Source organism: Clarias gariepinus, chromosome 25 (assembly GCF_024256425.1).
Source record: "Clarias gariepinus isolate MV-2021 ecotype Netherlands chromosome 25, CGAR_prim_01v2, whole genome shotgun sequence".
Lineage (NCBI taxonomy): Eukaryota > Metazoa > Chordata > Actinopteri > Siluriformes > Clariidae > Clarias > Clarias gariepinus.
Window position 1 is genome coordinate 17,437,501 of NC_071124.1, and position 14,427 is coordinate 17,451,927.

Here is a 14,427-nt window from a genome sequence, read left to right on the forward strand (position 1 = left end):
GTGGCCAAAACTTTGAAATGTCTCTACAGTTCATTTCAGGTACAATTCCGAGGATCACAACCAATGAAGAAATGACTTTCAAGATTTTTTATGACGCTAAGCAGCCTAAAAGTGGATTTTTCATTGGCTATTATAAAAATATTTGGGTTATTTATCAATGTTAGAATGTGACAGAATGTGATGCAGGGACAGTACATTTTCAAAATAATAATAATAACCATAATAATAATAATGTGATTTGTGTGGCTGATAATTATGTGATTTGACCCCTGAGCAAGTTGTTGTGGATAATGTTAGGACATCATCACATCATGCTGTCTAATGCAGTGAGTACCATGTAGATCACGCGATCATTTATACCACTGGAGTCAGCATGTGCTTGCTGCATGCGGAGATAACAAATCTCACCATCGCACATTCATATCCTATCTGTGTAACAAAAAGAGAAGAAGTTGTATCTCTGGAACCATGTTGTGCCCGATCAAGGCTTTGTAAAAGGAGATCAGAATGTGGATGTTAAGTCACGAGGAAAGACGTTTGCTATAGTCAGTGCCGGGTTGTACTGTAGTAAAATCTATAGAAAAAAAAAAGTTTGTTCGTTACAATAACTGCCTGTCGGTTGGCAGTTTCGTGCTAATTCTGCCAGTCGCGAAAGGATGTGTGTTGGCGGAGAAAAAAAAACTGGTTAAATAAACAAATAATCATAATCAAATAATAATAAATAGTGTTTGTGGAACTGTTATATACTGTAAAGCGATATCACATTGTTTAATTATAGCAGGATTCTTTTCTAGCTTAATTAAAAAAAACTCATTATTTTTGAGAATTCATTATTAAGTCTATGATTCTTATTAAAAAGCCAGTATTCATTATAGAGTTATTGTACGTTTTTAAAAACAAAAAAATATATTATCAGTTTCTTAAAATAATTTTTAAAAAGTATTTTTTTTTTTCTTTCCACTAAAAGAGCAAACACAATCTATTTTAAAATCAGCCCACACACACAGCATACAGGGTATGCAGCAGATGGTCCACCAGCACAATGGCAGGCGGTGACGGTTTTAGGATCTGGAAATACAGAACCATTTTTCCGTTTGGAAATCAAATGAAAAACTAGTGTGCATTACCAGGTGTGCCTGCTAGCAGTAAAGAATAGTCTGTCTATTCTGTTCAAGCTAGGAAAGATATAGAGGAGAACTGTAAGAATGAATCGGCTACTGAAGTCAAGCTGGTTCATGATAAAACAACAGTATGTTAGAGTTGACGAACTTGGTAATTGTTGGCTCAACTGATGAGAGACTCTGGGTTTCTGTTTCTGTTTTTAAAAATAGATATCCCAAAAAATAAAAAGAGTGTTTCTTTGTCCTGTAATGTACACAATGATTACAGGACAGAGATGTCTTTTTTTTCGTAGTCAGTTTATTTCATGAATGCCAACAATCAGCTCTGCTACTGTATTTTCTGAGTGCTAAATACACTTCAGTGAAATAAAGACATTAAGAGAAAGCTGCTGTCTCAAGGTTATGACTCCAGCTCCATACAGACTCAAGAGCAAATAGGAAAGTTTTAGATACCATGATGCACAACCCTGAACCTGCAAATTCTCAAATTTTCTTTCTTTCTTTTTTATATTATCATTCCTTTTCTCCTATAGAACGGCCTAATAAAAAAAAAACCATACAAAAAAAAAAAAAAGATAACTAGACAGAACAACTTAAGAAAGTAATAGGAAAAACTTTTGAAAGCATTTTCCAAGAATTTCAGGATGATAAGAATCAGACAGGATCCGACTCTGTTCAATTTGGGGAACAAGATGATGACAGAGTGAAGTCACGTAGAGCAAAATGCACCGTATCGCCACGGTTGAGTGTTTGGCAATCTGGAACATGGCACTTATATCTCTTTTAGCAGCAGAGAAAATGGCTAAAACTGGAGGGGGAGGAGACGGAAATAATTTCCACTGTGTCAGGCTGAAACCCGGGAATGCGACGATATGCAGAAGACACAGTTTTTACGAATGCCTCCAGCCTCATGAAATTACCCTCGTTGAGGAAGAGTGTTACCGAGGCCGACACCGAAGACACAGACTACTGCTCTTCTCCTCTTCTTGACCTTTTTTAAGGATAGCAGAAATGTGATTTTCTCAGCGCGCGTTTAAAAAAACAGGAGCTGTCTGAAAAGCAGCCTTGTTTGTGTTTTCAGCCTGATGTGGTTTGCACGATCGTCGATGTCATTGATTCTCGGTTGCACGGCTCCGTTCGAGGAGGCTGCCCGGGAACGATAAGAACGATGTAAACTAAGCTTTGTTGATTGAGACAGCCACGTGAAACTCGGGACGGATTATTCTGGTGGTCTGACGGGCTTTGGGAGTCTCGAGAGTGACCCAAGGTGTGAGTCATTCTTTAGACACACACACAAAAAGAAGACAAAATCATGAGGTTTTTAAAGGAATGAGTTTGTGTTTGTGTGCTATCAACACTCAAAGAAATGCTGTTTTATCATGTGAAGCTTAAGCACCAAACCTACTATTCTCTTAACACATACATTTATGCAATGTTATTGGTTGAGTCATGGTTAGTCATGATCCACACGTCATCTTTTGTTCTATTTCGGCAAGGCTCCCTCGTGGTAATCATTTTTCCCCTGATTGTATTCACCTGGACCTAATTTTTTTCTATAATTACAGTGTCAGTTCTTGATTTTGACCTTTCCCAACCTTAGCATTATAAAGTTTTATCTTCCCTTCATTTTAAACCCAGATAGAACATCGTTATAAAGTCACGTCTTGCGTGTTACGCCCTCCTGAACGCTGCCCAGCAGGAACCTTAACACTGGATGACATTGTCACATAGTTGTAATTAGTTTTTAACATCATCCATCTAAAACACAACATCACCTATGTTGTTCTCGAAAGTTAGAATGACTTTGATAAAATTATTTTGATAAGATGATAAACGTTGAACGAGTGACCCCGAAACAATGTTTCAAAGACAACCTAAAAACAACAGAATGTCAACGCTAACGTATTGTATTTATGCCATGCATTACTGTACATCCTGTAAGGTTGGGCTGAAAAGTGTCTCCCCTTGGGAGAAAAATTTTCAAGTAGGGAGTAGAATTTTCAGGTAGGGTCATACAACACAATTTTTCATAATGCTTAATGCTTCTAGATATTCCTATTTATAAATATGCATAAACATTTATATTTTTATTAGACAAAAAAAAAAATGCTAAATACGATTGTATTTCACTTTTACATAGTGTCCATTACTTTTCTGAATTCAAATCTTTTAATGATCTTAATTGTCATTCAGATGAAACTTGGCCAATTTAACTTCACATGAAAAGACATAAATCTGAAAAGTGTGTTATTCAAAAGTGCAAAATTGCTAACATATTGCTACATGAATTTGACATGGTTACGGACACTACATATTGTTTTTTGCGGGGGGTGGGGTGGAATCCTTAATTTTACATGAAATGCTTAAACTTAAGCAACATTTTTTTACAGGTCATATGCTTCTAGAAGCGTACACCAAGTTTAGTATCAACACTCAAGGAAATATGAATAATTAGCATTTTAAATTATTATTGTTTAAAGCGAGACAGTATAACGCAAAAAATAGCTTTTTTGGGGGGGACATGTAAAATCATCTTTTCAAAAGAGCTGAAATTAGCAACTTAAAATTTTAGGGAAGTAAGATTGGTCACTTCCATGTTGCATAAACTTTAGAAAAAGCTTAATTGGCTAGCACCCATTTTTGGAATTATATGTATAACATAATTTTTTTTTGGACCAATACTGTGTCTTGGCAGTTTATAAAATAGTTAAAAAATTCAGATTGGAGAATGGCACAAACACAACAGCTAAGTACCTATAGTACTGTACTGTTACACAACAACTAAACTAGCATATTATTAGCACAGCCACATTAGCATACTGTATTAAGCAGATTTCCTTTGCCCTTTGATTGCTTTCCAACATATTGATTCAGTAAATTTGTCTAGTGTTCTGTTTAACTTGAAGGAGGTATTATGTGGTACTTCTGGTCTGACAAAGCAATGTACTATATGTGCATTTACTAGGCTTAACAGCAGATTCCCTGGTGGGCTCGTTGCAGGAGGAGCATTTCATGAATTTATTTCAGTTGAGATAAAAAAAACAGCCATTAATAAATATTGTTTTGAAGTTCTACTATATTTGCAGTATGATGCTAGGGTCATATCACAACATCATTATTCGAATTTTGGTCCATCGACATTTCAGCTAAGTAAGGTGTTCCAGTGCCGATAACATTGCCAAATTAAAGGGATATATATTTTATATTTATTCTCTGAAATTAAAACAGAAACGCATAAAAGTACAGTTACAACAGATAAATTTCCCTGCTCTACAATGTAGTATGGGTTCAACAACCCTCTTTTTGTGCAAAAATCTCATATGAAGCTGATAAGTTGTGGTAAAGAAAAGTTTAGTAAAGGAAGTTAAAGGAAAATGTTTAAATATGTATTAAATACACCAAAACTTTAAACTATACAGTACCAACAAAGTCTCAGCTGAACTTCAGAATGCTGGGTTGTCCAAGGGTTGTGGAATTTAGTGCTGTTTACTTACATTGAACTCACTGTGAAAAACCTCATGGTTTGTGTGCAAAAGAGGAACATTAAGACCTATTGTACCATATTTTTACACACTTCTATTTTAATTTAAGACAAAACCCAAACCATCTCTTTATACTGTGCAAAACATTTTTTCAAACGCCCCTTATGATATTCTTACTTTTTTTTTGTAATGTTTTTGTTAAATACGTATATGGAGTAACTAGTACTGTATATCCTAGTACCTATTCCTACCTGCTAAATATTCTTTACCTTTACCCAAGCAGTGTAAAGGTCAAGCCAGACAAACTTTTGCTCATGCTACATGAACCTACTTGATGGAAAGCACCTAACTGCTTAGTGGTGTACAGTACATTAGCTCAGGCATGGATGAATGACAGGAGAAAGACTATTGACATCCCACCCACCCAGAGATCACAGCCAACTTTCGCTCTCTTTCTAGACTCCTGGCTGTGAAAGACATTCTGCAGGAACTTGCTACATGGTAAGAGAAGTGCTTCTCTATTCTATTCCTGTTGCACAACTCTTAAGTGAATATCGTCTATTATATAATATATTATGATAAGACAAGCAACTTTAAACAAGTGGATTTTTTAGGCTGTCTGATCCTATTCTATGAAAAAAAAGAAGTCATGACAACCATCATGACGCATTGCACAAAGCAAACTGCCAAGCAGTATCACAGAAGGACAGCGTGACTTCGGCTATATTGATGATGCAGCACAGTTGTATTGAAAATGTGCCCCGCGGTAACTCTTTTCATGTATTTTAACGGAATACGTTACAGAATACATTCCGGAGTGTATTCAGCATTCAGCCATCGATACCATTTTCAAAGGGTTTCGTACAGCCCTGCCTCCAACACACCACCGCCGTGATTCCTCACCGAGTTATTCATGCTGACACTGGCTGATACTGCTGAGTCTGCACTAAACAAAGTGAACTTACTGTAGGGCTTCTAAGCACACACAGAGCTCGCCGTGTGTCCGTCCGTCCGTCCGTGTGTGTGTCTAAATATGCTAATGAGTGACAGGCCTGTTCTCGTGCGTAATCATCAGGATTTAACACTGTGTCTTGTTAAGATATAGCGGCTCTGAACAGAGCTTACTTACACATTTACTTTGAGATCACACCTATGTTAAAGTAGTCTGCTAACTTGGCAGAATTTTGCAAACATAAGGTAGGACAGCTCTCGGTGATAACCTGTACAGTGATTATATCGTTAGAAAATCTTCCATTCAGTAAGCACTCATAAAAAAATAAAATACAAAACGTGTGAACCTATTTCGAGAAAAAAATAAAAAACGAGATCCTTTGGGTTTAGATTTTTAAATGTTTCAAAGATCAAGTCAATATTTAATATGAACAATTTCATCTGTGGGTGTGAATAAACATGAACCGACCCACTTACTTTCTGTTTGCTTCTTATAAAAATCAAGAAAATAAAATAAAATTCTTATTATTTTAACTGAAAGTAAGTAAAACACGTTTCTAATGCAGATACAACTAATATATTCATAATATGTATCTATGAAAAATGAAAGGACCTACAAATAAGAAAAATTTGCCTATTATCATGTACAACATGATTGGCCCTTGTCACAGTAGCTAGAGTTACAATATCTCATTACAATGGCACCTAAAATGGGTGGGATATATTAGGCAGCAAGTGAACCTTTTTCCTAGAGGTGATTTGTTGGATTTGTTGGAAACAGGCAAGTCTAAGAATTTGAGTGACTTTGACAAAGGCCAAATTGTGATGACTAGATGACTGAGTCAGAGCAACTCCAATACTGCCTCGTCTTGTGGCATGTTCCTGGTTCACAGTGGTCAGGACTTACCGAAAGTGCTCCAAGGAAGGAAATCCGGTGTACCGGCGACAGGGTCACGGGCGGCCAATGCTCACTGATGCTTATGTAGAGTGAGGGCTGGCCCGTGTAGTCCGATCCAATAAAAGAGCAGAAATGTGTCAGAACACACAGCGCATCAGTGTTTTGGTGGCAAAAGTGGGGACATACTGTACTGTACTTAATATTGGATGGGTGGTCAAAATGCTATGATGAGTGGTTAGCACCTTGCACTTCCAGGTCCTGAGTTCGATTCCCGCATCAGGTCTGTGTGCAGTGCATGGAGTTTGGTGGGTTCCCTCCAGGTTCTCAAGTTCCTTCTTACAGTCCAAAAACAGGCAAAATTGACTAAATGGTATTTCCAAATTGCCCATAGAAAATGTGTAAGTGTTGACCAAAGGGCCTGCCAACGGTCATACAAACGGGAATAAATACAAATGTCTCCATGGTCCCTAGTTGTACTACAGACGTTCCTAGATGGATGGATGGATGGTTATAATGTTAGGGCTGAATATTGCAGCTTCCCCTCGTATCCATGACTGTCAGCATGAAGTCATAGGTCTTATAATGTGACTGCCCATCAGTTACTATGATAGATAATCAAAGAAAGGAAGAACGACAGAATGAGGCAAGTAAACAAATAATTATCTTCCTCGCATCTCCAATGTCTGTTCATCTCTATGGATCCCGCTCATTAATCTCCTGCGGTTGGAAACATTGATAGCCATGTGAAATGCAGATGCCATAGCTGCCTGTTTTCCATGTTATTGATTGGCATAAATCGATGGGAACCTACCATGTGTTCCAGTCACTGGCACTGATTAGCACTGAGGGCTGAGAAAGCCGATCTTCTCCATTCTGCTGTTACACGGTTTCTTCAATTCTATGCAGAGACGCTCATACTGTACAATACTCTATGTGAGGTGTGTATTAAAGACTTTTCTGTTCCGTGCAATAGTGTCCTAAATAAGAAGAACCTGCATCGGTGAACTTCTCTAAGGCTTTTCAATGCTGAAAAAAAGAGGAGGGATTTAAACACTCCTGGCTTTCAAAGAAGCAAAAGACAGCTTTTCTTATTAGCACCTAGATTACATGATGGCTAAAAAACGCTGGCTGACATTTTCGATCACATAAAAAAACCCTCACCTTATAGACTTTTTAATGCTTTGATCCAAGCCGCTGCTGCTGATTAAATAGAACGGTATTGATCCACATCCACATAAGCCTTCATTTTCAAACGGTGCAGTCTTAATAATCTGCCAAACTTAATATCAATCAGCGGAGGGAAGGAAAAAAAAAACGGCTTAAAAAAGAATTTAACATGTGGCTTAACACAGATTTGGAAAACCATTCGAGACCTTTAAGAAGTGACCTTTTCGCTCTGATGTACCGCTCCTGATTAGCCCCTCCACACACTGGGCTCCTGGTAGGTACGCTGTGCTAGCCGAGCTGCCGCGCTTTAGCGCTCTGTTAATGTGGCAAGCCAATGCGCAGCAACCGCCGAATCTACTTCCTCGACTAATTTTTGCAATCACGTCAAGTGGGCGCACAAGAGCTACTTGAACACGCACGGGTTTGAGTTCAGTAATCAGGGATTGAGGACATGTAGAGGGGGAGGGAGACAGAGAGAGAGAGAGGTAAAGATAAAAAAAGAGAAACGGGCAGTTGTAGGACAGTGGAGAAAGACAGAGTGGTCTGTAAAAAAAAAAAAAAAAAAAAAAAAGTAATAGGGAGAGTGGGAGGGCTCTCCGTTTTAACAAGCTGACCGGTCATACAAAATAAAAGCACTTGTTTCGGGTGTTTAAGTGAGTACTCGTACCAAGCACAGTTGATTTATACTGTGCCTTAGCATGATTGTTAATAAAAAATAAATAATCTGGTGTAATGAATGTATAAACCATTAATAAAAATAATATAATTGTGTAAAAAAAAAACTACTACACAATATCAGATATACTGATTCTTAAAATGTTCTCATATAAACCAACATGGAGGCTCTTCATAGCGATGCTAGATCGATCTACAGGAGCACTGGGGAGGTCTTTATGTTATGTTCAAACCCAGTCTCAGTAGCCACCGCAAATGAGTCTGTATCTGCCTCTTTCAGCTGGAATGCACTGCTGATCTGACTCTAAACCAAGGTAGGATCGGGTATTGATGTGCAGCTCGGATTATCAAACGCACATTTAATCATACTGTACAGTAAGCAGAACATCACGGGGAGTTACTGCACAGAGTTACTGGAGCATTTCAGCATTTTTATTTTTATTTATTTTGGAAACCTTTACTTTCCTCATTAGGTGTCTACGGAGTCGTCTGTTCACAAATTTGTTTTTTTCTGTTTTGTTAAAAGTGAAAGTAAATCTTGTTTCTTCTTTCTTTGAATAAAGTATGATCACTCTTTTTTTTTTTTTTTTTTAGAACCGGTAAGTACAAAACAATATTTAACAAAAGGAAAGCAGAGGTTTGGTGTAACTGATGCGTTTCTAAAGAAAAGAAAAGAAAAAAAAAAACACTCAAGTACTAATGGCGAATTGAAATGAGCTGCTAATGGAAACTGATTCCTTTTTTTTTGTGCGGTGTTTCCCATTTATGCTTGGTAACTATTTTCACTAGGCAGGTTTTATTTACATTTGGTTAGACTGTTACATATTACAACAATCATACTGTATTTGAAAACTCCTTGTGAAATGAGGCAGGACAAGAAAACACGCAGCCAAGAAAACTCAATTTCGGAGTCATGTGATCTGTGGCTAACAATGCAGCCGTAAGAATGAAGACAGAAGAGACGGGGTAACTCGGATCATTTTTCTAGTAATTTAATGCAAGACTGAGCTCATATTTCTTTGTTGGTTCCAAAATAAAAAGCTAGGAAAGCCTGATGGCAATACTGGGTCTAGTCCTGGATCTAGTCTCTGGTTTGATGAGATAACTCCAACTGTTTACATTAATGCATGTGATTGAAGAAACTAAAACAGATGATCTGCTAGTTTTAAGTCATTCTTCATATGTTTCTTGACTTTGCTGTATAGTTTTTCAGGGCTTGGTCAGAAGTACTGGAAATACCTTACTGGCCGCACACACAATTTAATGACAAATGCTTTATAACGTTAATACTTTGTGGTTGCAAAACACATGTAGTTGTCTAAAGGCATCAGTATTGCTATAATTTTTAAAGGTCCTTGATGGATGTGAGTCACGATTATCCTGTTTCCCCATCACTAATACGAGGTGTAAATGTGTAGCAGTGACTCTAACTGACCTGACACTGGAGTCATGGGAGTGGGCGGCAAGCCGTTCATGTTGATCGCCCCCACCTGGTGGATCTGTGTAGCCGGAAATGCCATGCTGGGGGCCAGGTAGCCACCGTGAGACGCAGCCATTATGGCCGCCTGCTGCTGCATCAACTGTGAGACAAAAAAGAATGAAGCCGTTAAGTGTTTTACATCAGTAGCCATTTTCTGAGCCAATTTTTTTTTATGTCCATATATGTTATGTGCAAATGATAAATAATAATACATATTAGAAAACTTTGAACTGAATATTTAATCCTCTTGGCCCTGATGTGCACACATGCTCACGGGAGCCTGTCACACTCCTTCATGTATGCAGACTCACACTGAATAAGTTATGAACCACCACCACCACACAGACACTGATTATTAAATAAATTAACACAAATTCCCTGTACACGCTGGCAAACAAAGGTAATTACAGTAAGGCTGTCACCATGGCAACACCACACTGAATCAATAACTTTAAAAGGCCAATCTGTCAGACGGAACCCATCAGAGTTGGGATTCACTTTCATATCAGATGCTCTATCCGAGCTAGGTCTCATTTTTAAAATGACATGAAGGAAATCGATAACTGAGCCACTAACGATATTACTGCGAATACAAAATCAGTCACACTAAACAAACATCAGCAACTGCCCGAATGTGGCAGGATAATTTCAGTGTAACATGATTTGGATATGTACAGAAGGGAGTGTTATGTAATATATGGTGGCACGGGGGCTTAGTGGTTAGCACTGTCACCTTGCACCTCCAGGTTCAATCCCCTCGTTGGGTCCGTGTGCATGTCTCCCCGTGCTTAGGTGGTTTCCTCTGGGTTCTCTAGTTTCCTCTCATAGTCCAAAGACATGCAGATTAGGCTAACTTTCGCGTTACGGAATTGGCCGTAGTGTGTGAATGCGTGTGTGAATGAGGTCCTACCACGGTCGTACAAATAGGAATAAATACAATGGTCTCCAATGGTCACCATTGGCCTCCACGGTCCCTAATTGGACTACAGAGGTTCCTAGATAGGTGAATTTAAACAAGGTAATGCTTTGAAAAACCTTAGCCCAGGTCCCTGTAATACTCATTACTCAAGGGCTCATAAAACAAAAATATGAGTATGCAGAGCTGCCAACTCTCATGCATTGAGCGTGTAACTCACGCAGTCACTCATTTTCACATGCTCTCACGCTTCACGCAAAATCAGCTATAAACAGCTTTTATTTTGAGGGCGAATTACTACACAGGTGTATTGCAGCCGGAGAGCTCTGGCACGAGGCTCTGCCAAAAATTTTTTTTTTCTCGAGTGAAGAGAAAGAATATTTGCGTAATCCGGTTGAAATTAACACACATTTACAGCTGCGTGAAGGCATCAATCAAAACATGCAAAACACAAAATGCATTTTGACTGCAGCAAAGTTACACACCAGCTGGAGCATTAAAAGAGTGTATGAGGGCAGTGACATACAAAAGTATTATCAAAAGATGGAAATACATTAAAATATTTACAGTGACATAAAATATTTGCATCGAGTTTAATCATGTAGCACATATCATATATGATTCTGGCTACAGTATGTAGATGAGGGAAATATACTGTAGCTAGCTTCCATAGCCCATGGTTACCATCCTAACATCTGCTACTGTAGCTACTACACACTTGAAGCATATGGTAGAGCAAAATTGGTTGAGTAAAATGCATGAAAACACTAACTAATTTCTTAGTCCTAACTAGGTATCGGTATCTACATATTGGATTGCATGCTAGCAAGTGGTCCTGCTAATCACCCATGACTGATTGAAAGGTTACAAAACAGGAAAGCAAAAATCCATAGTTGATTCTTGGCCCTGGAAAACTGAATTAGCTTGAATTGGAAATCGCTAACATCTGCAAAAGTAATACGCCGCCAATACGTTTGCTGACGTTAAAATAAGGTGTCTTTAAAAAATTTTTTTTTTAAAGTTATATAACTAGCAATCTTCGTAAAAATCGCTTTAGATCCAAATGAGATTGTATATACTGTAGATAGATAGAATATGTGAAGAATCTGGCTAAGAAACCACGACTGGATTTAATATATAATTAAATGTATATTAGATGGCTAAAAGTAGAGCAGGCCGCACCGATTTATAAGGTAAAACCATAAGCATGCATACATAATGAGTCCTAATAAGTTTTCAGCCTACATCTGACTTCCGAAGGAAGTAGAGCAAGGTCACGTCGACCCTTTCAACTGCAGCAAAATGCAAATAACATCAAGTCGCCTATGAATTATTTCCTCATTACAGCTATTTATGATATTGCCGATGATCACCAGTGTGTATGTGTATGCGTTTTTTGCGTCTATGTTCAGCCGCTGGGTTTAAGGGTTAAATTAAAAACAGGATGTCTTGCTTTTGGCATTGCTTTCACCCCCCCCCCGTTTTTGGTGGAAGGACTGCGAAGAAAGTATGTGAGAGGAGGAAAATGAGTGAGAAAGTACTTTGTGAGAGCCAAAAAAAGACATGAGAAGAATGAGTGCGAGTGTACAGACCCTATGTGTCTGTGTACGCACCTGGCATACACATAAATGTGTTGAAATGGTCCCTGATTATAGTATCTTTCATCTCTTTCATTCCCCAAATCAATCTAAGTCAAGTTTCATCTCTTTCACTCTCTTTCACGCACTGTTTGGCTGTCGTCATCAAACACACCGTTTGATCAGATCAAAAGACTGTTTAATCAGCCAAGAGAACATGGGCTGTGAACACATAACCCTTCTTTAGATTCAGTTATTTTTTTATTATTATTTTTTGACTAACCACGTGTCAGGGTTGGCAAACAGGAACTGTGCAAACAACTTCATAGTTCCATATGTAAAGCTGCTCGGACAGTTGGTATCCAGTGCCATTATTCTGATTCTTCTTGAACATCATTTCATGGTGGTGGTACAGTATTTTCTAAGGCTTCCCTTTATACTGTTCTCTACAATTACAATGGTCTTTTTGAACAGTGGTCTTTTGAACCTTCTTTTTTAAAGCTGAAAAGAAGTATAGCAACAGATGCTCCGAACTGCAGTATCGCAAGAATAGCACACTGGAGGAAGATTTCTGAAACCCACAGACAAAGCCTCGGGCTTCACCCCAAAGGATTCAGATATGGATCATAGCCATGTTCTGCTGTTCCATCTCCTTTTCTTTATCATTCCATCTGTATATATCTGTCTGTCTCGCCGACTGACATATTATCTGGTGTCAGGCCAATTCAAAGGGACAATTCCTTGTCAGACTGAGATCTTGAACTGCATGCAAAAAGTACATTGTCCCTCATCCTTGACACCTGTCAAAGATGGCCTCCTTCCAATCCTTATCACTGTATCTCTTCTCAGGAAGAACCACTTCCTACATTTGTCCAACGTACCATTACTCTGAATCTTGTCTTCTGCTACAGTACTTCTTCACACTTCCTTCACACACTCCTTTTTCTTTTAAACATTTATCATGCCTTTTATAATGTTACATTACACAGTTGAGGAAGCATTGGATAATCAATTTTGGAATGATGATAAAGACTCAGGGCCAACAGTGGAGCATGTGTGATAGCAGCTTTACATGAAACTTGTGTGATAGCAGCTTTACACTCCCCAGCTGAGCTAGAGTTTTTCCCAGCAGACAACAGACTCGTTTTAAGTATTAGGAAGGAGTTCAGTTCAGCCTCCATGGGGGAGGTAATGCGGGTATCCAAAGGGTTAATCCTGCTGACCGAACAGTGTATGATTGGGAGGAATGATCTCTTGGATCTAAACTTGAGTGATGTCTATGTCATGGAATGTAGATAAAAAAACTTGCACTTATTATCAGAGCACCTTTCCTCAGTCTTGCTTGTCATGAAGGTTTCATATCCATGTTTTGGGCAAGAAAAATGCTGACTATTCGTTTCTATGAAAAAAAACATTCAGTGCTTCTGGAGAAGGACACAAGACATGCAAAAGACACGCATAATCGAGTACAGAAGAGTGTTGACCTCTTGTGGAACAACTGCTGAGAGAGTAAAGTAGCAGTAGCATTTAAGAAGTTCCTTACACCAGTGGGCGTACCTTCCCTGAAGGGAAAAAAATGGCCTTTTTGTGGCTGAGGCTCATCCTTCTGCTAATCTTAATGACAATGGTATAAATTTGTGCAGGAGAAGGTTGAATGTTTGTCCCCATTTTAATTGAGGTGGTGCTGTTCTGTTCCCATCTAATACATACATCTTCATGGTTGCATGAAGATCTAGGACACTACCCTTGGGCTGACCAATTGGGATGATTCCTATTTGGTAGGGGACCAGAGGATGAGCCAGACTTGTGGAAAGACCCCAATGTTCAACCACTACTGTTCTTTTTGATTCCTAGGTTGAACATTATGGAAAGACGCCAGTGTTCAACCTAGGACACAAGAAGAACAATGGAGGTTCTGCCCAGGCCATGGAAGAGTGGACCAGCTCTTTACACTTAAAAAAACGTATAAAGGCTCATGGGGGTTGCTACGTAGTCCCGTGTATGTATGGTTTTAAAAAATGCCTTTGGACATAGTGACATTTAATATGGACATTAACATTGGACATTTAATATGGATGTCAGACTCACTCAAGGATGTCCTGTTTTCACCTCTTTTTGTGGTTCTTACCAAGGATATCAAGATGCAGCTAGTTGGAGAAG

General features: G+C 38.6%; 1 protein-coding gene across 1 annotated transcript in view; it reads right to left on the bottom strand.

Moving 5' to 3' along the window:
• The window catches only part of LOC128512999 (CUGBP Elav-like family member 5), a 216,171-nt gene that overhangs the window by 10,340 nt on the left and 191,404 nt on the right, over positions 1–14,427 (bottom strand). The window contains exon 7 of the mRNA XM_053486577.1: positions 9,730–9,874. Within this exon, the coding sequence (XP_053342552.1) occupies positions 9,730–9,874 (145 nt within the window). The remainder of the gene's footprint in view (positions 1–9,729; positions 9,875–14,427) is intronic.